This window comes from Rosa rugosa, chromosome 1, assembly GCF_958449725.1.
Source record: "Rosa rugosa chromosome 1, drRosRugo1.1, whole genome shotgun sequence".
In the NCBI taxonomy this organism is placed as follows: Eukaryota; Viridiplantae; Streptophyta; class Magnoliopsida; order Rosales; family Rosaceae; genus Rosa; species Rosa rugosa.
The window spans coordinates 51,557,966-51,585,314 of record NC_084820.1 but is presented as its reverse complement, the minus strand read 5'-3'; the positions used below and the strand labels follow the sequence as shown (position 1 = coordinate 51,585,314).

Sequence of the window (27,349 nt, the reverse complement as noted above, 5' to 3'; positions counted from 1 at the left end):
ACAGAAACAAAGGAAAGCATTCAAATTGTGATTCAAATATCTCAAAGTGAGATAAGAACAAAGCGGCAGGGGGTGTCTAAGTTCAATATCGGAGTCAAGGAGGAAATCTCTGTTCAGCAGCTTATCCATGTGAGCCTCGGGAATTTCAAATTTCAAACGAGCGTTTATCCAGCTTCTAGAGCTTTCATTGCCTCCTATATAAAGAACACAAACCTGCACAAGAAACAGAGGGAGGAGAAATAGAGAAAAGGGTGAGTCAAAAATATGCATCAAAGTAAAGCAGCGTTCAACGAGAAGAAATAGTGCAGTGTCTAGTTACCTGGAGACTACAACCCGACGACAGGAGAGCATCAAGTTCAGGTATCCTGTTGGTCACTTCTCCATGGTCTTTACTGGTACTTTTCCTTTATCGTTGCTGATGTGTCCATGAGTGCAGAAAGTCCTTCCTCTGCTTATTGCTATGTGGCTCTATAACCCTTCCAAACAGCATCAGAAACAAATTCTCCATACCCCCCAAAGCCAAATACACCAAATCACAAAGCCTCAAATCCCTCATTGTTGCCCACCAAAATCAGAAAACAAAACAACCAAATACACCTCCATTTGCCTTTGTGTTAACAAACAGTGCAGGTCCAAGGAGACAAAAAAGAAGCACGTTCACAGAGATGAAAGAGGAGAAGAGATTTCGGCAAGGGAAGGGGCTCACCTGTGTTTTTGGCCTTCTTTCGATGCCTATACTGCGGTGCGTCCTGCGTATGGGTGGTGGAAGCAAGGTCCAAACTAGAGGGTGCACTGCACTTGTTTTTTATGCCTGTATCGCGGTGCGTCCTGCATATGGGTGGCAAAAACGAGTGTCAAGTGAAGGCCTGGACTGCTAGTTCACACCAACTACGAGTCTGCAAAGTTTTTGGGCTCACGAAGTGAAGAACTGCTCTGGAGGAATCTTTGTGCAACACCAAAACCAAGATGTTACGCTGCCTGCATCAAAGTCATCATCAAAATGCTGCCCCTGAAAGTAAAGTGGCCATCTCTCTATAAAAGGGTGCCTACCTCCAGCCACAAGTTTGCGGAATGCTCGGTTTAGCTCACCTTCAATCACAAATCAGCAGCGTGTTCTACTTGGCTCACCTGCGATCACAAAGCTGCAGAAAACACAAAGTGGAGGAATTATGGGAATTGTCTCATACTTACGACAAGCACATAAATACAGAAGCATGCAAGAGTTGCTAGATCAAATTCAAGTGATCGATGCAGCAAATTGCACAGGGGAAGCAGTCATGACAGCCTTGGAACATCACGGTGCTACCTTCTTGTAGGCTTCCTCAGTACGCATCGAGGATTGAACTCATGCAATCAATCCTAAGACCATCTGAAGGCCACCTGACGGACTGGAATGAAGCTTGGATGCTTCCTGCAAAATGTAAAACAAGTCAAAGAGATATGTGAATCTTCTCCAAGGAAAGTACTCTTGTGGTCAGACTCTCTTACCTCGAAGTCACAAGCACCAAAGTACTGGGGTGATTATGTTTTCTTCAAAAGATGTGGTACCTGCAACAGTTTCGATAATTAAAGAGTCAATACCAAGATGACAAACAAACATGTCTTGACGGTAGAAAATTAATCAACACACAAGTCCCATACGTAACTAAGCCATGGTGCTACTGTGGCGTTGATTGAGAATTAAAGACAGAGCTTTGAGACATGTGTATATATGTATATTAAAGACAGAGCTGCAAATTGTTTTGGCTTTGACCATGAGTCAAACAACAAAGACCAAATGGCTTTGGAGAGTCATAAGCTTAGTTATGCTTTGTTTCATGTCTCTCACTGTGACTATGAAGTGGTGGGATAATGGTTTAATAATACAAGAAGACTGCATAATTGTCAAACCATGGTGCTGTTGTGGGGATTAAATAGCAAAGTGACGAGGAGCATGGCCACGGTGAAGCGGTGATATGTTCAGAGCCTCAAATAAATTCTCTCTCTAAGTCGAACTGGCAGGACTCGCAAATGGCTTCAAACTGGGTGCAGATATAAACTTATGGGTGTCCATCCATAGGTTGCAAGCTGTTGGGCTCAAATTAATTTCGGAGCAGTATGAAGCCCAATTTTAAAGCCCATTGCACAACTTCGCAAAAGTTCGGGCCTAATCAAAATTTTCGCCGACAAGTGAAGAAGGCGACACAAAGCCCGTTGCAAAATCCAAGGCCCATTATGAAGCTCGGCATGTTCGGGTGCCCAATTCAAATCAGTGGACACTCTACTAAAATCAAGTGTTCACCAAAACATGTTTTCTCGACGAGTTCAAAATACATACCCGTTGAGTAAAAATTGGTACAAAACCAAAAATCCCAAATACGATGAACTACAGTGGTTTGATCCCTTCACAGGGTATGTAGGCAGTCTAGCGACCCACTAGATGCAACTGCAACTCCAAACAGAATCCCTGACTCCACCAGTCAAATTCAACCAGTCCTAAATGAATAACTGACTCCAGTCAAATTCTCCCAACACCAGAAAAATCAAATTCATTCCCAAATCACATGAATAAAGTCCAAACCAAATTCAAGGGCTTTAAACACTTTCCCAAACACAAATTCAAAATAAATGGGTCATCTACCCATTTAAATCTCAAAAGCCGGAACTACATGTGGTTTGATCCCGCAAAGGGTATGTAGGCAATCTAGAAACAAACTAATCTAGATACAACCGCGTCCTAAACACAAAATCGAATCCCTGGTCCACTTAAACCAAATTCGTCCCAAACACTACTCTAATTCCAAAATCAAAGCCCTCCAATGAGTCATCCACTCATTGAAACTCTTGAACTACGAGTGGCTTGATCCCTCTCCAAGGGTACATAGGCAACCCATTCAAATATCCGGGTGCAGCCGCAAAAACAAACAAACGACACATATCCCATCAATTGGTTTCTTCATAAATGGAATCAAAGGGTGTTTCCCTGTAACAAGGGATTGTAATTAAGAGACACATTCTGTCTTGAATGGGTCGAACCCGAAATAATAAAAACTCTATTCACTAAATGAATACGAGTGAAATTATGTTGGGTGACATTTTCGCTCACTGTGTGCAATTTTCTCTCAACACTAATGAACAAAAAGATTATGCATACATTATCCCCTCGACATGAAAAAAGAGAATTAAATTAAAAATAAAAAGAACGTGCAATTGGGAAACCAAATGAGTTCAATCGAGAAGAACAGAGGGATTAGATTACATGGAACCATAACTTCTTTGATATCTGCAAGATTCAAAGAAAACCACATTAAAAAAATCAGTTAGGAAATTCCAAAAGGAAAAAAAAAGCGAAACATGAACATAATGATCATTCGACTGGAAGTCTCTAATGAAAACCAAACCTCAAAATTTACCCAATGCCAACCTCAAGTGAATCTACAAACTGTCAGCCAATTCCTTTTTTTAGGTTGATTCTGCTTTCCTCTTCTTTCTGTGCTTGTTTTTTACTTTCACGTCGTCTTGAGTTTTCATCTGCGTTGAGATCGTGCCCTGACCTGAAGTCTGGAGATCGTGCGGGACTGCGGCCAATTTTTTTTCTCTCTTCTTTGCCGCAACATTATCTTCCCGTGGTTTTTGTTTTGCCTTTGATTTTCAAAATTACCGTCATATCCTTCATACAATATTTTTATGTGGGCATTACAGGTACTTCAAAAATTTAACCATTCGGCCAGAAATTGGCTTAATTAATAAAGATATATATATATATATATATATATATATATATATATATATATATATATATATATATATATATATATCTATACTATTATTAAGAGAAGAGAGTTTGTCAGTCAAAACAGAAAATTTTTACCAAAATATCCCTTAAATATTAAAAAATATTTGAACTGAAATATTTGAGAAAACAAAATGGTCAATTCACAAATAAAAGAAAAACAAAAGAAATTTAACAAAAAAAATCAAAAATCAAAAATAAAATATGTGCAGCAATTTTCTCCACATTATGTGGAATAACTTCCCCCATAATTATCCACACTCATAGGGTGTGTTTGGAGTCTAGTATAGAGTTTTTCTATTGGAACCTCCAAATTTACTCACTTGACCTCTATGCTTTTTACACCTCTTATCAAATTTTCAAATACTAAATTTACTCACTAAACCTCACTAAACTTCCTCAAATAACCTCACTCATATAATTTGCAAACAAATTATTATCTTTAAAATAAAAAATTTAGTCATTTCAATGATTTAATCACTCTATAAATCTTAACTAAATATACATTTCTCAATCAAACTTGAGTTTCAAAAATTAATGTCTAATCAATAAGAAAATACCATGAACTATAGCTGTGCAAAAAAAAAAATGAAGAAACCATTTGTTTTTATTCTCAAAAAAAAAAAATCATTCGTTTTTTAGTGTTTTTTTTTCCTGTATTTTTTGTACCACATGATTAATTATTTAAATATTTTTATTTTTTATTATTTTTTTTATAACAAATATAATGGATTGACTTAGATTTAGGTCATAAATCATAAGAGGATTTATTTTGTTTTCCCTCACCAATATGCGTTTTTTTGTTTTTTTTTTGGTTAAGATAGGAGTCGGGAAGAGAAAGTGCTCTCCCACCCCCAAATTTATTGAAAAAAAGATAATGTACAATCTAATAGGGTGGCACAAAAGCCAAACCCCTGGAGAACAATGAGAATGACATCAAATTTAAACAATACCACTAACACAAAGAGGAAGAACAAATTAATGAAAACGAAAATTAGGGAGACCAAGCTTATCTCGTCGACAATATGCGTTCAACATATATATCATACATTTTTACGTTCAACATATATATATATATATATCATACATTTTTATGTCACATGATCTTAATCATATTTTTAATTCTTATTAAATATATATGAATGCTTTAATGAGTATGTAGTGAAATTGGAAAATAAAAATAGACAAGGAAAATAATAAGGAATACAATCTAATATTATTGAATTGGAAAGTCTACATAAAATAAATATAATATTTTTTTTGTATAATTATTGTCCTTAATAGTCATTTTATAGTAGGTTATATATGTCATTTAATAATTCATAATAGAGTGAGGTCAAGTGAGCAGATTTGGAGGTCCCAATAGAAACTCTCTCTAGTATATATATATATATGAACAAAAAGCAAATAAGTTATATTTGTATATATACGTGCGCGTATGAATATATAATTTCATGCGTGCTGGTGTGAAACTATGAGCTATAAAACGACCTTACATACGCGTTCCAAACTATGAGCTATAAAACGACCTTATTGTTGTGGGCAATATCCACAGATAAAGTTGTTTATCTGCATGTCCGTGTGACTTTTGGTTCCTATCTCCCCAACTATAGCGAGATACTGTTTTATTGTCAAAGGCTTCACCAGAAATTGAAATGCCTATACTAACCTTTTAACAAAGAAAAGGCCTACAACAAAATATTAAAGAGTGCTGCTAGTATCAGATAACAAAAAAAAAAGTGAAAAAGAGATATAAAGGATGAAAATTGCGGCTAGTGAGGTAGAGAGACGCAAAAATCGCATAACCACGCGCGTTCACATTCAACCATGACACTGGCTGCTAGAGAATCTGTCACCGTTAAGTGTGGCTAGGGTTTGGTCGCTGATCGCTCTCAAACTAGTCTAGACCCAAGTTACTACTCAAGTAGATATTGTCTTTGGACCACAGATCGATCAATTAAGTTCGAATACCAAGTCTTCATGACAATCCAACTGAAATATAAAAAAAATAAAATAAAAAATAAAAAAGTCAAGAACCTCAAATGGATTCTTAGTTAAATTAAGTGATGCTAGTGGAGATGGTATAAGAAAAAGAACAAGATCAAATCAGATATATATATATATATATATATATATATATAAGAGGATCAAGAGTGAACGTCCTTAAACGTCCTTAAATTCTTAAAGTGAGAATGTTTTTATTTTTAGGATGTATTTTAATAATCACAAACACTCATTCTTTAGTTACCTACACACATATTAATCTTATAAAAAATTAGCCAAATCGAAAAACATTTAACCATTTGATTAGCGCAATATTCGTTTTAATTTTATCTAACGGATTACATTTGTTTACACAATTTTGAATGACCAAATGATTATGGATTTAGCTGATTTTTTGTAGGCGTTGGGCTACTAGGCGGGCTAGGCGGGGACTAGGCGGCCCTAAACCCTAATTTATTCTATATTTTGACTATTTTTATATTTATAATTAATTTTTAGACTTTAAATATTTTTATTTATATTATTATAGGTCATAAAAATAATTTAAAAATTAAAAAAATAAAAACCGCCTAGTCCCCGCCTAAGCTCCCGACTAGGCCTCTAGGCGCTAGTCCCCGCCTAGGCTCCCGACTAGGCCTCTAGGCGCTAGTCCCCTAGTCACCGCCCGACTAGCGCCTAGCGTTTTTTAGAACCTTGTTCTTGCATAGGAATCTAAAGGATTAACGGTTGAGATCATTGAATTAGGTCATATACTTATGTAAAATAACAAAAATCCTCAAATTCTTAAAGTAAGGAGGTCATCTCTAGAATGACCCTTATATATATATATAATTGGAGTATATCTCAAGTGCATGCAGAGTTTTGATCGATATCAGGACTGAAGACCCTTTGAAGGGTAAACATTTTGAATTAGAATTAGAATAAGGTCTTTCAATCAAAAGAATATTCTTCACACATCTGTGCCAGCCAACAAGGCAATCTAGAACAATATATGCATGAAATTAAAAGGTTTCCAGATGAACATATATGCATATGACTGCGGATCAGTGAGAATGGTAGCTTCCTTCAACTGATATCATAATGCAATTGTCATTCTACTGAATGGCTAGCTGGGGTCTTGGACTAAACTTTATTTCCACGTACTGCTAGTAATAATAAATAAAAGACAATTATTAGGTTCACCTCTAGGGTGAACGAGCACATTCACTCCCGTTGTCGATTAACATATTTTTACTTAATAAATTTATAATCCAACGGTCTATATATTAAATTATCTTCTAAAGATCATCTCTGTAAAAAATCAATCGAATCGGAAAGCATTTAATTATCTAATTAAATCAAACAAATAGATGGTTTGTAAGTACTACTACTATGATGAACCGTCCATGTGCTCATTATAAAGTTATAAAGTTATTATGAGTTAATCGCAAAAGAGGGTGAATGTGTTTATTCACCCTAAGGGTGAAACTAAGAATTGTTCATAAATAAATAATGTAAAAATGAAAGGAATTATATTCACTGCAGTATCCAACAATATAAGATGCATGGCTTTATTAATTAGTACACTATAACATATAATCATAATTCACAAGTGCGAACTAATTAAGAGTTTCTCGTACATCCAGCATTTGTAAGTTTCGTGGATTTTTGATGATCAAAATCATATGGCAAGCATAGCAGGAGGCTAGGAGCCATGTATATATAATATGTTTAATTTCGACTCTCAGCAGTAGTCTTTTCAGTTTCTTTGGTGGCCAGGGGTTTTGAAACCGTGCTGGCAAGCCTTCGGAAACTTTTCTGAACTCTCCGAAAGAGCTTTCCTTTGGGAGCATGGTATACGTGAAACCCAATTGCATCTAGGTACCAACCACCTCTTCCCTTTAACCCAACAATTTTGCCTCCATCCACAGTGAAAGTAAAGGGTGTGCCTTCTTCAACTCCAAATGGTCCAAACGTTCTTCTATTACTCTCAAATTTGAGTGACCGGATCACCGGGCTGCCACCATACACCACCGGACAATAGTGTCCGCTCACACTCACTAGGAACTCATCGGGGTACTGCAACTTTATCTACAAGCAAGGCAAAAATTAACATAAAGTTTGAAAGATCATGACATTACCTGGCTTTCAACCCAAGTTAGCGGTGTATAACAAATTTAAGGGTCGCCTTTCTATGATTTGGGGTTTTGTAGTTAACTCTTGGATATGTAAGTAGTAAGGGAATAGGTTAAAAATCAAAGTAAATACTAGCATAAAACCATGACTGTGTACTATGAGTTCCGAAGCTGACCTCAGCTGTTCGATTGCCTCCAAGACCACCATGCTTTTCTGATGTGACCGGCATACCGTTTTTATCATACACGACAACAATGGAGTCGATGCAATGGCCATAGACGAGAGTGATTTCTCTCACTCCATGATAGAGCCCATCATCCCAAACGTTTCCGCCATTGCCTCCCCATGGTCCCAATACTATGGTCTTCCTCTTCCCACTTGCATTGTCCTTCCCACTCTCCTGCATAGAACAAGTTTCACCAATCTTTCTTTGTTCAATATATTACAGACTACACAACGAATTAGTAATCTGTACCTTTAAAGTATAAAAAATAAATATAAAAAATAAGGTACAATATTTGCAAAGATACATGAGGATTATTCAAAATTCACCAAGTTGCAAAACAAAATTCCTTACCATACCGATCGATGAAATTATGGAATAAGTTTGAAGTTTGAGTATGTTGCAACTTGCAAGTGATTGCAAGTATATAGGGAGGTGTATTAAGAATTAGAAGAATAAACGATTGTATATATGGGAAGTGATGGTGGAATGTGATGCCAAATGCAGTATCTGATTCTATTTCTGGCCCTATCGAGGAATCAAGAATTTTGCTTTTGCTTTTGTGGTTATCACTAGACACTAGCCAAATAGAAAAGCATGCCAACTCTAAACAGAAATCTACTTCTGGTGACATTTTGAGATGCTTCAGTTTGGGTATATGTTCATATTTTAGTACTCGCTTTAATTGTGCTGATTTATTTCGGACCGAAAGAAAATTATTCTGATCATTTCAGCGATGAGTCATAGTTGGATTGTTCCCAAGACCAGTATGCCAGACAAAGCAGAATTTTAGTCACTAGGATCTATGGATCTATCACATAAGTATTGTTTCTTTCTGCCAATGTTCGGTATATATTGCTGGCATTCTGCGTAGACTTAATTCTTTAATATCCTCAGTGTACAACTTCTCTATTCAATAAATAGTACAAGGGCATCAACCAAACCACCCAAGACACCATAAGCGAATGAAGTTATCATCGGGTTTTCGGCTATTGGTTTTCCTCCGTCTTGCAAGAATCCAGACAAGAAGTTGGCAGTGCATAACTATCATAATTAAAATCAAAACACCTTTCGAAGAATACACAAAGGCGCTTTAGGATATAGTACTGACGTTCAACTGAGATACACAGGGATAATCCTAATAACAGCCTGATTGTATTAATCAACATGGCCTATATTTTAGCAAATGCAGAAGATGAATGAAAAAGGAACAAAGCTAAACAAAATCTCATAAATGAATTCACCAAGAATACAATTCAAAGAATTTTGGAGAAAACGAAATTACAATTCCAAAAATATCCACTGCAGGTAAAAAAGAAAAAGAAAATCCTGAGAACGACTTGATTCAAAGAACCTCAAGATTACTTAAGAAGATGCCTTCCTACCATGCTTATCAGATTTTTTATTTAATAAACTAAAACAAGTAATCTCGTACAGGTCAGTTGGACAAGACTTCAACTTCAACCAAGCAATCCAGCCCGACTTGCCTTTGGCCCGCTTCAAGTTCACTTTCTTGCCAAACTTCAAAGAGTGCCGCCAACATTTATTGTTTGAATGGTTAGATGTGCAGCAGGTTGGATCCTTCTTACTCTCCATGATCTTCTCATGTACCAACTGCAGTTTAAGTAACAGCAAGAGAAAGTATAGCTTCCGTGAGATCCCAGAAAGCAAATTTTTATTGGATAGCACAGTTTCACTCAACATAGTGTTTCTCAAATGAGACGATAATCCAAAACAGAATGCACATTAATAAGGTAATTTAACAAAGATAACACAGTTTCGAGTAGCATTCAAGGAGACTATGTACCTTGGGGAATTCACTGCTAGAAGATGATACTACAGATAGGGTCTCTGGGTGCCATTTCTGCAATGAACTGTTTAATAATTCTTCAGTACCCACGGAAGACTGGATTATTTCAAGTTTGAGACCACGAACAGGAGGAAGTGAAATTCCTCTTAGATCTTCATAGATGATAACATTCTGAATTGACCAAGGTAAGCATGAAAAAAATTATGAGAAGTGCAGTAAGTTAACACAGATAATATAAGTTTAATAAGAGTGTGTTACCTTATTAGTGCGGACAACCAGTTTGAAGCCTGTATTGTGATCAAACTTGCCAAGAAAATCCCGCAACTTTTTAAACCAAAAAGGCTCATCTTTATTGTGATCGAATTTGAGCTGACCAGCAGAAGCCGACCCAAAAGAAAGCTTGGCCTCCTTCAAAGATATAGGATTCAGAAAAGAAAAGGGCATTTTATCACCTTGATACTCGAATGAAAGAAGATTTGGAGTATCAATCTCGGCTCCCTGTAGATTCTCGCAACCCCTCAAGACTAATCTGTTTAGTCGATGACTTGCAATTGTAATATTTTTCAATTTGAGGCATTTACTTAGGTCCAGCTTCTCGAGGAGAGGAAGGCCAAAGAATAGTTCACGAAACTGATTGTCTGTCATTTTTTTGTCCTCTAGTGTCAATCTTTTCAGAGACTCACAACCACTCAAGATAAGTTTGCAAGACGTGCGATTCTTCCCACAATACCAAAATGTCTGAAGCTTTGCAGCTTTAACTTCAATCTTCTTCAGTCCGCGGCAGTGGTATACTTCAACCCTATCAAGCTCAAGGAGACTTGAAATCTGCAGAAACTTCAACCCCGTGCAACGTATGAGTCTCAAATCCTCAATTAAAGGGCAGCTGGAAATAATATGCTGGATTCTCTGTTCATCAACATTACAATCACGCAAATATAGCTTTTGCAGATGGGGAAGCTTTACAGCGCAGCTAGTTTCCAGTTTACAGCTCTGCAGCCTTAATCGAGTTAGTGTATCTGAAGCAAACGCATTCCTGGGAAAATTGTGAACATTATTTCCTCTTGTGTGAACATGGAGACCTAGCTCTTTGATGTTATTTTCAGTTGCAAGTCCAACCCACTGTTCCATACCACGCGCCATTTCTTGATCATAGGAGGTCAAATGTAGCTCAAATTTACGTATTCCTAAATTTTGCTCAAGTTGGCTCTGAAGAGACCGATCAATAAAGTCCTTAAACATCTCATTCTTGCTCTTATCTTGGACTCCCTCTGGTTTCTGAAACTTGCGTTGATCAAATGTCAAAACAGAGAAAGAAGTCCATACATCCCTCCACCTCTTGGACAACACACTGGTCCGAGCAGCACCTTTTGTACAACGAATGAGAGAAAGGATGTGATGAATGACAGATTCAGGCAATTGTGAGATATGATCAGTGGACTCAACACTTTTTTCAATGCCATTTACAACTCCACCAGGTTGCTTCTTTCTAAGCTTCCCCCTCTTGCCAGTAATATTAGATTTTTCTCTCTTTCGTTTTTTTCGAGATCCAGCTTCTTGTGTAATGCATTTGTCCAAGCTCTCAGAATTTTCGGCAGTTTGCTGCTTTTGTCGCTCAACGTTCTGGTCAATGGTATTAGATTCCTTTCTCTTTCTCTTTCTTTCAATTCCAGGTGCTTGTGTAATCAAATCAACAGCACCGGTTTCATACTGTGGTGTGCTAGACATGTTTTTCCTCTTCATGTTATCTTCATAAGGTAAATAGTAGGTCATGATACAAGATATCCTACTTAAAAATAAAGTTAAACAAGGAAATAGACGAAAAGAATATTCTCAAACAAAATTAAGCAACATGTACAAAAAGAAAAACCCCTCAACTACAGAAATAAACCCAGATCAATAAAGGGTTCACAGTGCAAGGCTATACCACACCAAAGTCTCACCTTCAATACTAGTACTATGGTCCTTGTTCGCTGAAACCAATTCCACGCACATAGCCAATTTCACAGGAAAAAAAAAAAATATATATATATATATATATATCTTATCCACATTAACAATTGCATTCCCAAAAGAAAAGTAAAATCCATAGGAGTCTCGGTGCAGATTGCAAGGCTAATATCAGACCAACCAATACAAAAACTCACATTCCATACTCAAATTCTGATCTAATGTCACTAAGTACCCAAATTCCACAGAAATAACAGAGAATTCATATCCCCATTAACAGCTGCAATCCCAAAACTAAACTCACAAATCCAATGCAAAGCTCACAAAAAACATGCTTTAAAATCTTAATTCTCTTACTCCAAACCTAAATAAAGTTATGTAAACCCATATTGGGTCTGTCATCATACACAAAATTCTTGATCTTTGAAACAGAAAAGAATCCAAAAAAAAAAAAAAAAACCCTCAATTGGGTGTTGGGTTTTAGACTTTTAGGGTCTAACAAATAAGAGATTAGATCACAAATTTCGGGGCAACAATCAAAGCATCAATCTTTGAAATCAAAATTGAAAATAAAACGAAACCCAATTCAATATAAGAAAAATAAAAAGGAGATTTCTGAGTAGGATTATGAAAATTACCTAGAGTTGGGTCCCCAGAAGAAGAGAGCCTGTATCAAAGGAAGAGAGTCAAAACTGTGGCTGAGGTCACTCTTATTATATCAAAAGTTTCAACCGTCCTGCTATTTGGTCGATTGTTTTTACTTTGGGTAATACCGTAATAGTTTAGGTTATTTTATGGAAATTGAAATTAAGCCCCTGTAGTTTACTTTAATTACAAGCAAGTCCAATCGCTGTTATAAATTCTTCCATTAAAGATTTATTAAAGGCCGGGAGAATTTTTTAATGTGTGTGTGTGTTTTTTTTTTTTACTAAATATTGTTTAGTCCTTGAGCTTTTGACCATAAAACACTTCAGTCTAATTTCACACGTTTAATCCCTCTACTTCAAAAAATTTCAGACTAATAGATCCTTACCGTCTAAAAGTTACGCTGAAATGTCTATTATGCCCTCAGTTCTTTTTTTTTAAAATAAATTTATTCCTTTCTTTTTTTTTTATTTATTCTTTTTTCTGTATTTTATTCTTTTTTTTTAAACAGAAAGAAAGAAAGGAAAAAAAATTCCTTTTCCAAAAAAAATAAAATAATTAATTAATTAATTTTAAAAAAAAAAACTGAATGTATAAATAGACATTTCGCCGCGACTTTTAGACGGCAATGACCTATTGATCTGAAATTTTGAAGTACAAGGACTAAACGTGTGAAATTAGAAGGTCAGGGACTGAAGTGTTTTATAGTCAAAAGCTCAAGGACTAAACATTATTTAGCCCTTTCCTTTTTAAGAGTATTTTGTGAGTGATTTGTTAATTTGTACCATGCATGTACCTTCACTAAGCGTTAATCAAGTTTGTGTACTAATCATATTAAAGACAATGCTTAGGTTCATCCCATTGGGTGAACGAGCATATTTTCACCTCTATTGTCGATTAACATACTTTTACTTAATAAATTTATCATCCAACGGTCTATATCTTAGATTAGCCTTAAAAGATCATCTATGTAAAAAATCAATTGAATCAGAAATCGTTTAATTATCTAATTGAATCAAACAAATGGATGGTTCTAACAATACTTACTACTATTATAATGAACCGTCCATGTATTTCATAGAAATGATAACTAAAAGGTATTCAATTTGATTGATTTTCTACAGAGCTAATCTTTGTATGGTGTTATGCAACATGAATGGTTGGATTAGAAAATTATAAAATTAAAATGCATTAATCACAATAAAGGGTGAATATGCTCATTTACCCCAGGGGTGAACCTAAGAATTGTCCTCATGTTAATTTGTGATAAAAAAAATTTCTTCCATGCATCTCTGCCTCTTCCCGGCCTACTTAAATGAATTAGTTAACTTTCATACTACTTCTCCCTCAATTCTGATATCTCTGTGGCAAACTCATGATTGGTCCCACTCATTCGGTTGAGGGGGGATGTAGGAGTGATCAAGTCAATGATAAAGTCAAAGCCAAGGTCAATACAAAAGTCAATGATCAGGACATGACCATTCCATAAGACTCCACGTGTAGGGCTGAGATTGTTTTGCAAGAAACTAATGCTGGAATTAGTTAGCCATACTTAACAGAAATTAGGAATAAGGAATTAGATAGCCATATTAGGAATTAGTTAGCCATACTTAACAGAAATTAGGAATAAGGAATTAGTTAGCCATACTTAACAGAAATTAGGAATTAGTTAGCCATACTTAACAGAAATTAGGAATAATATTTGTAATAATTCGTAACTGTGACATGAGGGCGTTCCAATTATCTATTTAAAGGTGGTCATGAGGGTTTGTCGAGTACTGCAAACTAGCTCGATCGATCAAATTCTTCTTCCTTGGAAAAAGACCATATCAAAAGCATGGGAAACGAGACAGTAGTAGTGGCTGAAACTGCGGGGTCGATAAAAGTGGCGGTGGTAGTATGCCTGTTGAGAGGCCAAAACGTGCTCTTGGGGCGGCGCCGCTCCTCTCTGGGAGATTCCACCTTTTCCCTTCCCAGTGGCCACCTTGAGTTTGGTAGTTAATTATCTCTTGTTCATTCTTCCAAGTTGTCAGTTCGCACTTTAAAATTTGTATTTCATATTACGCACACACTGCTGTAACAAACTATAATTAAGAGGGTATATAACATATCTTACATTTTTTACGAGAGCTAATTAATTGATTTTCTTTACAAACGTTTAAGGAGAGAGCTTTGAGGAGTGTGCAGCAAGGGAACTGAAGGAAGAAACTGATTTAGACATTAGCAAGATAGAATTGCTAACTGTGACCAACAACCTGTTCCTAGATGAAGCCAAACCATCGCAGTACGTGGCTGTTTTCATGAGGGCAGTGCTGGCAGATCCTCGTCAAGAGCCCCAGAATATTGAGCCAAAATTCTGTGATGGTTGGGGATGGTATGAGTGGGACAATCTTCCGAAGCCACTCTTTTGGCCTTTGGAGAACGTGGTTCAGGATGGATTTAACCCTTTTCCAACATGAGAAAGCTGCTAGCTATATGTAGTGCACATCAGCATTGGCACAGCAGGCTGCTTTCCTTTTTAAGAGTATTTTGTGAGTGATTTGTTAATTTGTACCATGCATGTACCTTCACTAAGCGTTAATCAAGTTTGTGTACTAATCATGTTAAAGACAATGCTTAGGTTCATCCCATTGGGTGAACGAGCATATTTTCACCTCTATTGTCGATTAACATACTTTTACTTAATAAATTTATCATCCAACGGTCTATATCTTAGATTAGCCTTAAAAGATCATCTATGTAAAAAATCAATTGAATCAGAAATCGTTTAATTATCTAATTGAATCAAACAAATGGATGGTTCTAACAACACTTACTACTATTATAATGAACCGTCCATGTATTTCATAGAAATGATAACTAAAAGGTATTCAATTTGATTGATTTTTTACAGAGCTAATCTTTGTATGGTGTTATGCAACATGAATGGTTGGATTAGAAAATTATAAAATTAAAATGCATTAATCACAATAAAGGGTGAATATGCTCATTTACCCCAGGCAGGGGGCGGAGGGATGAAGGGGCACCCTGGGTCACGTGCCCCAGTCTTGTTTCTTGGCAAAAGTTGATTTATATATATATATATGACCAGGACAAAGAACAAGTTCAGTACAGCAAGGCTGGCTGCCATGCAGGCAAAGAGAGCAGGTATGTGAAGAAGGAAAGAAGTTTGGAACTTCTTGTTCGGTCTTATTGTGGAAAGTGGAAACCAGGGCCCTAACCTACCAATTGAGCTTATTTTTTCTTTCTTTTTATTAGTTTTTGCTTCTTTTTGTCTTTTCTTTTCTATATACTTTTTTCTGTTCAAGTAAACCCTAATTTGTGTTTGGCCCAAACTCTAGGTTACTTGACCTAGTGGTAATAGGGTTAAATTAGAAGGATCTAGATTCCTATTCAATGTACGATTACTTTCCTTGTATGATTGAGATTCTATGCATTGTAATCCTCTATATAAAGAGACCCCTATTATCGATGAGAACACACAGCGATTTCCTCTCAATTTCAGTTTCTCTACAACACGTTATCCGCACGAAGCACTAACCCTGAAACCCTAATTTCGTAGCCCTCAAATTCCAACATCCACCGCCCCACATATTGAAGCCCTAGCCTCAAGGAACCCAGAACCAGCGGCGGAACCACCGGAACCGGCCGGAAACCGCCTGAATCGGCCGCCGGAATAGGCTGAACCGCTCTGGTTAGCCTCGCTCTGCTAGCCTCGCTACCGGAAGCCCCTGTGCCTGCCCCTGCGCATCTGCCGAGCAGCTGCCGAGATCTGCCGAAGCTTGTGCCTGCATCTGCCGAGACCTGTGCCTGCATCTGCCGAGTAGCTGCCGAGATCTGCCGACAGCCCCTGCGAGCCTCCTGCCGAGTCCTGCCGAGTCCTGCCGAGATCTGCCGATACACCTGCCGAGCCCCTGTGCACCTGCTGCCGAGACCTGTGCCTGCTCCTGCTGACCCCCCGCACACCTGCCGAGCATCTGTCGACATCTGCCGACAGATCCCCTGCACGCCCTCGACAGCTGCCTACAGCCTGTCGACAGCCCCGCCTAGCATCTGCATCAGTCCTGCAGCAGCTCCGCACAAGCCCTGCAAGGTTCTGCCATCTCCGCCTGCAGCCACCACAAGCTCAGCTCCGCCCACCGGCGACTACCACTTTTTCCGGCGACTTCCGGTGAAGTTTTCCGGCCATCTACAATAACTTTCCGGTCAAAATTTCCGGCCACTTTTCAAGGTAAACTTTACTAAAAGTTCCCGTTTTTGAAGTTTTTCATTCTTTTCTTCTTTTCTCTCGGGAACTTGCAACCTCCCTTCTTCTACCCCCCTTTCTTCTTCATAGGGGAGACCTAATTAAGCCGAACTGTGGGGGTTCGTGCTCACTCCAAGCTTGGAGCTTGTTGAGATCTCCAAACTTAGAGTTTGTTGAGAAGTTATGATCGACCACAAACACATCATTGTTTCGATCTAATCCAACCCCTCTTGGAATCGAATTTCTTGGAAGCGACTAAGCTCGGAAATTCCTAATTTCTTGGAAGCGACTACGCTCAGAAATTTTATATGTTTTCGTGGTAGCCTTTTACGCTCCGAAACTAACCCTTTTTCTTGTTCTCTTTCAGGATGAATAACCTGAACAAATTGGACTTTGCTCCATTGGGAACAACTGGCTCTGAATATCACAGGTGGGTTCGTGATGTCCGCCAGCATCTCAAGGCCGATGGAATCCTAGATACGATTCTCGAGCCTAGCCAGGACGTGCTAACTGTTGAGAAAGCTCAAGCTTTGGAAGCAAATAGAGCAGCCTTAGAGGCAAATAAGGCGAAAGCCATCATCCTAATGACTCGTCATATGGATGATTCGCTCCAGTACGAGTGTATGAATGAAGAAGACCCCAGAAGGCTGTGGGTCTCACTCGAAGAAAGATTTGGCAACGTCCGTGACTCCTTGCTTCCTGACCTAGAAGTGAGATGGCATAGCCTCCGCTTCTGTGATTTCAAGTCAATTCTTGACTACAACTCGGAAGCACTTCGCATTAAATCCTTAATGGAATTCTGTGATAAAGAGATCACAAATGCGATGTTGATTGAGAAGACTCTCTCTACCTTCCCCGTCCCTGCATTGATGGTTGCTAAGAACTATCGAATCGATATTGCTGCAGGACGGATCACAAGGTTTCATGAGCTCATTGGAGCTATGAATGTCGCTGAAAAGCATGACAACATCCTTGTGAAGAACTATAATTCGAGATCCGTGGAAATAGAGCATATTCCGGAGTCCAATTATAGTCGCGCCCCTAAAAGAAGGCGCCAAGAGCGAAACCCTAATCTTAGGGATACTTCTGGACGTTCTGGTCCATATTATCGCTCTACTTGGGAAGGTAACCGCCAATATAGGCAAACACGGAACCGAAGAGGTCAACGTGGAAAGAGAGAGGGAGGCAACGCCTCTGGCCATGTTGGTGGCGCCACCAACACTAAGAGCCATCTAAATGATGCTTTCAAAGCGCCTCAATCAATGGAGTTTGAGCAAAGAGATGTATGTTCTCGATGTGGAGTGTCTGATCATTGGGCACACATTTGTAGAGCTTGTGAAAAAATTGTCACCGCCTACAAAGCATATTGTGAAGCAAGAGAAGCTTACTATGTGGAACAAGAAGATCAAGAAGATGATCTAGAGTGAAGGGTTGAAGACTACAAATCTGGCTGGAATCAATAGATCGCCAATTATGTTTAAGTCTTCATTTTTCCAAGAGATGTAATAGGTAATTGCCATATACGTTGTAGTAAATGCCATTGGTTTAGTTTTTCTTCACATAGGCTCATCCAAAATGAGTGTGATGTCTAGGAAGGTTTTGAGATAAGTGGTACTTAAGCGAGCTTTGCTCCACCGACATCTCTCTACTCACCTGGTCATATTTATTTTGGAGTTACCGAAAGAAGTCAAACGACTACCTTTGTTTTGCATTAGCTAGCATGTGGATTAGATTCTCCTAATGGTTAAGAGACAATGATGTATTCCGTTGACTTATGAATAAAATTTCGAGTTCTTTTCATTATGACTCAATTTTAATTCTAAGCATATTACTTTGTGACTACGATGGCTGGGCCATCAGTATTAATTCAAGGACATGGAATAGCCCAAGTTCCACTTGCCAAATGGCACCTTGATTACTGTCACAGAAACTCTCTACGCTCTTAGGGCAAATTGCCCTATGAATAGCCAACGGATTCCATGCGAAAACGCATGTAGAGAACGGAAATGAGTTCCTTTGCAATACCTCTAATGATTGCGAATGAAGGCGCATCTTAGAGAAGTTTATGTGTCTCTCTAGTGGACTCTATGTCACTATTCGAGCTATTAAATCCAATAAAGTTATGAGAGCAGATCTCTTGGATTTAGACACATATTGGCTTTGTCTCGATAGGATAAGTCACCCTAGTCATGATATGATGATCCGTCTACTAAAGACTTCACATGGACACTCTCGAGCGAAATGAAGCAAGAATCAAAAATTGGTTCCTGGACTTAGCAAGACCGCAACAATTGCAGCATCTGGCGCTGCAGCTGTCTTGGGGCGCCATATGGCCGCCCAAGTCCCTTGTGACAACGCCATATATGGCGCTACCCATGGCCATGACGCCATGGATGTCAATCCCCATGGTTATGACGCCATGGATGCCACTTCCCATGGTCATGACACCATGATGGGTGATGTAGTCACAAACTTTGCTTCAATATGCGTTTCAAACGCTTAGGCCCAACCAAAACTCTCATTGGTTGCTTCTAAGGCCTCTCGCTCATTTTACAAAGCCATTTCCTTAGGAAAATTAGGACTGAGACAGTCCTTTGCAAAGGATATGAAAATACTCATCATGTTCTTACATAGAATCCGTAGGGATTCTGTGGACTGATTCCACCAACTTGCGGACGTTTAAATATCTCATGATGTTGGTTGATATGCCAACACGCTGGTCCCGTGTTGTGCCATTGTCCACCTGTAATGCTGCTTATGCTACCCTCCTAGCACGTATAATACAACAACGGGCCCACTCCCCGGATCATCCTATTCCGTCAATTGGACTTGACGATGCTAGAGAGTTTACATCGAAGACTTTCGATGGTTATTGCATTGGGACTAATGTTGGACATTATATTCCCATGAACACACCCAAATGGTCTCGCGGAAACGACTACGATGGTAGTCCGGACATTGGTAATGCTCACCAATTTCCTTATATCCGCCTGGGGTGATGCAATATCGCATGCAGCCATGCTAATTCGTCTACGACCTACCGCCACTCAATGTATCTCTGTGTTACAGCTAGTGACTGGGTACAAGTATTACTTACGCACATTTGAGTGAGCCATTTATGTGCCAATTGCGCTGCCACAGCTCACTATGATAGGTCCTCACAGACGAATGGGCAACTACGTTGGATTTGAGACTCCAACAATCGTCCGCCACTTCATGCCCTTGCTAGGCGATCTCCTTACCGCTAGATTTGCGGATGTCACTTTGATGAGACAGTCTTCCCATCGTTAGGGGGAGATAAGAACATAGATGTTCAGCAGGAACGACAGGAATTGTCGTGGCCTGTCCCCACTATGTCTCATCTCGATCCCTACTAAAGTGACGAGATCACACAAAATATCCTGCAAACATACCTGCAAGGAAGGACGTCCCTACGAGAGGACGTAGCGCCACCCTACACGGAGGTAGGCATGGCGCCAACGCCACAGAGAGTGGCACTCTGGCGTTATAGGCCATGGCCCCAGCTAGGATGCATGGAACGCCCGTGGGTTTCGAAGGATACTTTGGCACATTGCAATCCTTTGATCATCGACACTCAAAATCCGTCTCATGAGAATCTTTCGGATTATGGTTATCGTTGGGGGACGCCTCAACGTCAGAACCTATTCCTGAGAATATAGAGCTCTATGAAACTTACACTAGTGTACATGAGACGTGGGATAGAAACTCCATCATAATTGATGATGTAGTTGCGCATTTCGTTGCGCATGAGTTTGTTGAGTCAGATGATATCGAACCACGCTCCGTTGATAAATGAATGCCAACGTAGAGAAATCTGGCCTAAATGGAAAGATGCGATCCAGGTTAAGATGGATTCTCTAACGAAGAGGAAGGTTTTTGAGCCAGTGATGCCAACACCTCCTAACATAAAACCTATTGACTAATGGGTCTTCGTTAGAATGCGTGATGAGAAAAAGAGATGGTAATCTCGCCTTATGGCGCAAGGCTTCTCACAAAACGCCCTGGAATCGACTACGATGAGACATATTCTCTCGTAATGGATGTCATTGCACTCCACTACCCTGTCAGTTTGGTAGTTTCCAAATAACTGATTATGCAGCTTACAAATGTGTTCACTACGTATCTCTATGGGGATCTAGATACGGAATATACATGAAGGTTCATGGTGAACTTCATTTACCCAAGTCAAGTGGCTCTAGACCACGGAGCGCGTTTACAAAGAGGTTGAAACGCTCACTAAAGTGACTACTTGATTGGGAAGGGATATGCCCACGCGTTTCTATAACAAGTTTCGGATTCTATCGCGGTTCATGTTGGACATGATCTTCATTAGAAGCCCTTAAAGAGTTAAGGGAAACCGCTGAACACTTGAAATCCGATTTTGAGATGAAGGATTATGGGAGAACATCACTATGTCTCGGTTTGGAACTTGAGCATCGTGTTGATAGATGCTTAGGCATTTTGACAAGGTCAAACCTTCAAGCACCCCCATGATCGTCTGTAGTCTTGATCCTGAAAAGGATCCTCTTCGTTCGAAGGATGATGACGAAGATGCGCTAGGGGCAGAAATGCCCTAGTTAAGTACAATAGGCGCATTATTGTACCTAGCTCAATGCACAAGACCGGACATCTCATTTACCATGAACTTGTTAGCTAAGATATAGCTCTGCGCCAACGCGACGCCATTAGATTGGTGTAAAAGATATCTTTCAGAACTTGAGATGTACGATTGATATGGGCTTGTTCTATCCCAACAGAGAGATGATGGATTCGGACCCATCACACACCAGGAACGCCGCCAACACTGGCCTGCGTCCACTATCCCCATCCCAAAACGACATGTGTTTTGGAAGGTTTAGCTGATGTTGGGTATCTCTCTGACCCACACAAAGGTCATTCCCAAAATGGTTAAGTGTTCACCATGGGTAAAGACAGTGATATCTTGGAGGTCTACAGAAATAGACCCTAGTCGCTATATCTTCGAACAATGCAGAGATCATTGCTCTTCACGAAGAGGTTCGTGAATGTATATGGATTGGATTGGATCCATAATTACGCATGTTCGAACAATTGTGGTTTGAAGTCTACCACAGATGAGCCTACGAGCATTTAGGATAATGCTGCTTGTTTTAAACAAATGAATCAAGGCTACATCAAAAGCGACAACACCAAGAATAATCAGCAACAACAGACTCTCCTCAAGATCAAAGTGAACTAGGTTCAATCTGAGGACAGTGTGGCAGGCTTGCTCACCAAGTCATTGCCTAAATTCCACTTTCGAGAAACATGTTTGGTAGCATCGTTTACCGAAGTTATCCGAACTCCCATGACCGTTGTCATCAGGGGGAGATGCAAACATCAGGGGGAGATGTTAACATGTATGGTCTCGAAACGTGAAGGGTGTGTTGTGCTCTTTTTCCCCTTCGACCGAGGTTATTTTTGTCCCACTGGGTTTTTGTTACTCGGCAAGGTTTTTAACGAGGCAACGAGAGAAGCACCGCGTTTGGGCAACACAAGGGGGAGTGTTCAAGTAAACCCTAATTTGTGTTTGGCCCAAACTCTAGGTTACTTGACCTAGTGGTAATAGGGTTAAATTAGAAGGATCTATATTCCTATTCAATGTACGATTACTTTCCTTGTATGATTGAGATTCTATGCATTGTAATCCTCTATATAAAGAGACCCCTATTATCGATGAGAACACACAGCGATTTCCTCTCAATTTCAGTTTCTCTACAACATTTTCTTCTTTTTCTTATATCGATATATATATTTATTATATCAATTCTCATCTTATCAAAAATTATTTAATATATCAATATCTAGAATGGAAAACAGGTTTTCATATCCTATATAATATAATATTATTATATAATATCTTTCATTCCCAAACCTTTTTGACATCAATCATAGAATTGATTACAATTAAAGATTTGTATTTCCTTCTTATTTACAAATTTCTCAATCCAATGCGGAAATGATAAAAAAAAAATCAATTACCCATGTATTGCCGCAGTCGAATGAGAACGATATTTTTACTAGTGTAGATGATCAGACTATTATGAAAGTTGAGGATAATTACCGTTGTTAGATAAAAATTACATGTACAAATTTTTTTGTGCCCCAGTAAATATAATTTTCTGGCTCCGCCACTGACCCCAGGGGTGAACCTAAGAATTGTCCTCATGTTAATTTGTGATAAAAAAAATTTCTTCCATGCATCTCTGCCTCTTCCCGGCCTACTCAAATGAATTAGTTAAGTTCCATACTACTTCTCCCTCAATTCTGATATCTCTGTGGCAACCTCATGATTGGTCCCACTCATTCGGTTGAGGGGGGATGTAGGAGTGATTAAGTCAATGATAAAGTCAAAGCCAAGGTCAATACTAAAGTCAATGATCAGGACATGACCATTCCATAAGACTCCACGTGTAGGGCTGAGATTGTTTTGCAAGAAACTAATGCTGGAATTAGTTAGCCATACTTAACAGAAATTAGGAATAAGGAATTAGATAGCCATATTAGGAATTAGTTAGCCATACTTAACAGAAATTAGGAATAAGGAATTAGTTAGCCATATTAACAGAAATTAGGAATTAGTTAGCCATACTTAACAGAAATTAGGAATAATATTTGTAATAATTCGTAACTGTGACATGAGGGCGTTCCAATTATCTATTTAAAGGTGGTCATGAGGGTTTGTCGAGTACTGCAAACTAGCTCGATCGATCAAATTCTTCTTCCTTGGAAAAAGACCATATCAAAAGCATGGGAAACGAGACAGTAGTAGTGGCTGAAACTGCGGGGTCGATAAAAGTGGCGGTGGTAGTATGCCTGTTGAGAGGCCAAAACGTGCTCTTGGGGCGGCGCCGCTCCTCTCTGGGAGATTCCACCTTTTCCCTTCCCAGTGGCCACCTTGAGTTTGGTAGTTAATTATCTCTTGTTCATTCTTCCAAGTTGTCAGTTCGCACTTTAAAATTTGTATTTCATATTACGCACACACTGCTGTAACAAACTATAATTAAGAGGGTATATAACATATCTTACATTTTTTACGAGAGCTAATTAATTGATTTTCTTTACAAACGTTTAAGGAGAGAGCTTTGAGGAGTGTGCAGCAAGGGAACTGAAGGAAGAAACTGATTTAGACATTAGCAAGATAGAATTGCTAACTGTGACCAACAACCTGTTCCTAGATGAAGCCAAACCATCGCAGTACGTGGCTGTTTTCATGAGGGCAGTGCTGGCAGATCCTCGTCAAGAGCCCCAGAATATTGAGCCAAAATTCTGTGATGGTTGGGGATGGTATGAGTGGGACAATCTTCCGAAGCCACTCTTTTGGCCTTTGGAGAACGTGGTTCAGGATGGATTTAACCCTTTTCCAACATGAGAAAGCTGCTAGCTATATGTAGTGCACATCAGCATTGGCACAGCAGGCTGCTTTCCTTTTTAAGAGTATTTTGTGAGTGATTTGTTAATTTGTACCATGCATGTACCTTCACTAAGCGTTAATCAAGTTTGTGTACTAATCATGTTAAAGACAATGCTTAGGTTCATCCCATTGGGTGAACGAGCATATTTTCACCTCTATTGTCGATTAACATACTTTTACTTAATAAATTTATCATCCAACGGTCTATATCTTAGATTAGCCTTAAAAGATCATCTATGTAAAAAATCAATTGAATCAGAAATCGTTTAATTATCTAATTGAATCAAACAAATGGATGGTTCTAACAACACTTACTACTATTATAATGAACCGTCCATGTATTTCATAGAAATGATAACTAAAAGGTATTCAATTTGATTGATTTTTTACAGAGCTAATCTTTGTATGGTGTTATGCAACATGAATGGTTGGATTAGAAAATTATAAAATTAAAATGCATTAATCACAATAAAGGGTGAATATGCTCATTTACCCCAGGCAGGGGGCGGAGGGATGAAGGGGCACCCTGGGTCACGTGCCCCAGTCATGTTTCTTGGCAAAAGTTGATTTATATATATATATATATATATATATGACCAGGACAAAGAACAAGTTCAGTGCAGCAAGGCTGGCTGCCATGCAGGCAAAGAGAGCAGGTATGTGAAGAAGGAAAGAAGTTTGGAACTTCTTGTTCGGTCTTATTGTGGAAAGTGGAAACCAGGGCCCTAACCTACCAATTGAACTTTTTTTTTCTTTCTTTTTATTAGTTTTTGCTTCTTTTTGTCTTTTCTTTTCTATATACTTTTTTCTTCTTTTTCTTATATCGATATATATATATTTATTATATCAATTCTCATCTTATCAAAAATTATTTAATATATCAATATCTAGAATGGAAAACAGGTTTTCATATCCTATATAATATAATATTATTATATAATATCTTTCATTCCCAAACCTTTTTGACATCAATCATAGAATTGATTACAATTAAAGATTTGTATTTCCTTCTTATTTACAAATTTCTCAATCCAATGCGGAAATGATAAAAAAAAAATCAATTACCCATGTATTGCCGCAGTCGAATGAGAACGATATTTTTACTAGTGTAGATGATCAGACTATTATGAAAGTTGAGGATAATTACCGTTGTTAGATAAAAATTACATGTACAAATTTTTTTGTACTTTGATATTATCAATATTTTTTTTGTGCCCCAGTAAATATAATTTTCTGGCTCCGCCACTGACCCCAGGGGTGAACCTAAGAATTGTCCTCATGTTAATTTGTGATAAAAAAAATTTCTTCCATGCATCTCTGCCTCTTCCCGGGCTACTCAAATGAATTAGTTAAGTTCCATACTACTTCTCCCTCAATTCTGATATCTCTGTGGCAACCTCATGATTGGTCCCACTCATTCGGTTGAGGGGGGATGTAGGAGTGATTAAGTCAATGATAAAGTCAAAGCCAAGGTCAATACTAAAGTCAATGATCAGGACATGACCATTCCATAAGACTCCACGTGTAGGGCTGAGATTGTTTTGCAAGAAACTAATGCTGGAATTAGTTAGCCATACTTAACAGAAATTAGGAATAAGGAATTAGATAGCCATATTAGGAATTAGTTAGCCATACTTAACAGAAATTAGGAATAAGGAATTAGTTAGCCATATTAACAGAAATTAGGAATTAGTTAGCCATACTTAACAGAAATTAGGAATAATATTTGTAATAATTCGTAACTGTGACATGAGGGCGTTCCAATTATCTATTTAAAGGTGGTCATGAGGGTTTGTCGAGTACTGCAAACTAGCTCGATCGATCAAATTCTTCTTCCTTGGAAAAAGACCATATCAAAAGCATGGGAAACGAGACAGTAGTAGTGGCTGAAACTGCGGGGTCGATAAAAGTGGCGGTGGTAGTATGCCTGTTGAGAGGCCAAAACGTGCTCTTGGGGCGGCGCCGCTCCTCTCTGGGAGATTCCACCTTTTCCCTTCCCAGTGGCCACCTTGAGTTTGGTAGTTAATTATCTCTTGTTCATTCTTCCAAGTTGTCAGTTCGCACTTTAAAATTTGTATTTCATATTACGCACACACTGCTGTAACAAACTATAATTAAGAGGGTATATAACATATCTTACATTTTTTACGAGAGCTAATTAATTGATTTTCTTTACAAACGTTTAAGGAGAGAGCTTTGAGGAGTGTGCAGCAAGGGAACTGAAGGAAGAAACTGATTTAGACATTAGCAAGATAGAATTGCTAACTGTGACCAACAACCTGTTCCTAGATGAAGCCAAACCATCGCAGTACGTGGCTGTTTTCATGAGGGCAGTGCTGGCAGATCCTCGTCAAGAGCCCCAGAATATTGAGCCAAAATTCTGTGATGGTTGGGGATGGTATGAGTGGGACAATCTTCCGAAGCCACTCTTTTGGCCTTTGGAGAACGTGGTTCAGGATGGATTTAACCCTTTTCCAACATGAGAAAGCTGCTAGCTATATGTAGTGCACATCAGCATTGGCACAGCAGGCTGCTTTCCTTTTTAAGAGTATTTTGTGAGTGATTTGTTAATTTGTACCATGCATGTACCTTCACTAAGCGTTAATCAAGTTTGTGTACTAATCATGTTAAAGACAATGCTTAGGTTCATCCCATTGGGTGAACGAGCATATTTTCACCTCTATTGTCGATTAACATACTTTTACTTAATAAATTTATCATCCAACGGTCTATATCTTAGATTAGCCTTAAAAGATCATCTATGTAAAAAATCAATTGAATCAGAAATCGTTTAATTATCTAATTGAATCAAACAAATGGATGGTTCTAACAACACTTACTACTATTATAATGAACCGTCCATGTATTTCATAGAAATGATAACTAAAAGGTATTCAATTTGATTGATTTTTTACAGAGCTAATCTTTGTATGGTGTTATGCAACATGAATGGTTGGATTAGAAAATTATAAAATTAAAATGCATTAATCACAATAAAGGGTGAATATGCTCATTTACCCCAGGCAGGGGGCGGAGGGATGAAGGGGCACCCTGGGTCACGTGCCCCAGTCATGTTTCTTGGCAAAAGTTGATTTATATATATATATATATATATGACCAGGACAAAGAACAAG

At 38.5% G+C, this 27,349-nt stretch overlaps 5 protein-coding genes and 1 long non-coding RNA gene across 8 annotated transcripts; 3 read left to right on the top strand and 3 right to left on the bottom strand.

Moving 5' to 3' along the window:
- Positions 1 to 236: 236 nt before the first annotated feature.
- Positions 237 to 1,680, bottom strand: LOC133725357 (uncharacterized). Of its 3 annotated transcripts, XR_009854384.1 has the most exons (4): positions 1,489 to 1,680; positions 1,307 to 1,411; positions 1,129 to 1,142; positions 237 to 1,089 (listed from the first exon to the last, which is right to left on the bottom strand). It is a non-coding gene; the product is annotated as an uncharacterized LOC133725357 (long non-coding RNA). The 3 variants fall into 3 exon arrangements; XR_009854383.1 differs by having other exon boundaries at positions 1,307 to 1,680; XR_009854382.1 differs by having other exon boundaries at positions 237 to 1,142.
- A 5,622-nt stretch (positions 1,681 to 7,302) lies between these two features.
- LOC133725348 (jacalin-related lectin 19-like) lies at positions 7,303 to 8,593 on the bottom strand. The gene is made up of 3 exons (XM_062152572.1): positions 8,469 to 8,593; positions 8,067 to 8,291; positions 7,303 to 7,846 (listed from the first exon to the last, which is right to left on the bottom strand). Exons 1-3 carry the CDS (start codon positions 8,469 to 8,471, stop codon positions 7,487 to 7,489), a joined length of 588 nt encoding a protein of 195 aa, XP_062008556.1. The 5' UTR covers positions 8,472 to 8,593; the 3' UTR covers positions 7,303 to 7,486.
- A 721-nt stretch (positions 8,594 to 9,314) lies between these two features.
- LOC133725344 (uncharacterized) lies at positions 9,315 to 12,576 on the bottom strand. Its single transcript, XM_062152569.1, has 4 exons — positions 12,510 to 12,576; positions 10,183 to 11,707; positions 9,922 to 10,095; positions 9,315 to 9,728 (listed from the first exon to the last, which is right to left on the bottom strand). The coding sequence occupies exons 2-4, from the start codon at positions 11,692 to 11,694 to the stop codon at positions 9,480 to 9,482; spliced, it is 1,935 nt and encodes a 644-aa protein (XP_062008553.1). The 5' UTR covers positions 11,695 to 11,707; positions 12,510 to 12,576; the 3' UTR covers positions 9,315 to 9,479.
- A 1,709-nt stretch (positions 12,577 to 14,285) lies between these two features.
- Positions 14,286 to 15,169, top strand: LOC133725340 (geranyl diphosphate phosphohydrolase). Its single transcript, XM_062152554.1, has 2 exons — positions 14,286 to 14,510; positions 14,680 to 15,169. Exons 1-2 carry the CDS (start codon positions 14,354 to 14,356, stop codon positions 14,973 to 14,975), a joined length of 453 nt encoding a protein of 150 aa, XP_062008538.1. The 5' UTR covers positions 14,286 to 14,353; the 3' UTR covers positions 14,976 to 15,169.
- An 8,310-nt stretch (positions 15,170 to 23,479) lies between these two features.
- On the top strand, positions 23,480 to 24,367 carry LOC133725335 (geranyl diphosphate phosphohydrolase). Its single transcript, XM_062152549.1, has 2 exons — positions 23,480 to 23,708; positions 23,878 to 24,367. Exons 1-2 carry the CDS (start codon positions 23,552 to 23,554, stop codon positions 24,171 to 24,173), a joined length of 453 nt encoding a protein of 150 aa, XP_062008533.1. The 5' UTR covers positions 23,480 to 23,551; the 3' UTR covers positions 24,174 to 24,367.
- A 1,637-nt stretch (positions 24,368 to 26,004) lies between these two features.
- LOC133725336 (geranyl diphosphate phosphohydrolase) lies at positions 26,005 to 26,892 on the top strand. The gene is made up of 2 exons (XM_062152550.1): positions 26,005 to 26,233; positions 26,403 to 26,892. The coding sequence occupies exons 1-2, from the start codon at positions 26,077 to 26,079 to the stop codon at positions 26,696 to 26,698; spliced, it is 453 nt and encodes a 150-aa protein (XP_062008534.1). The 5' UTR covers positions 26,005 to 26,076; the 3' UTR covers positions 26,699 to 26,892.
- Positions 26,893 to 27,349: the final 457 nt, after the last annotated feature.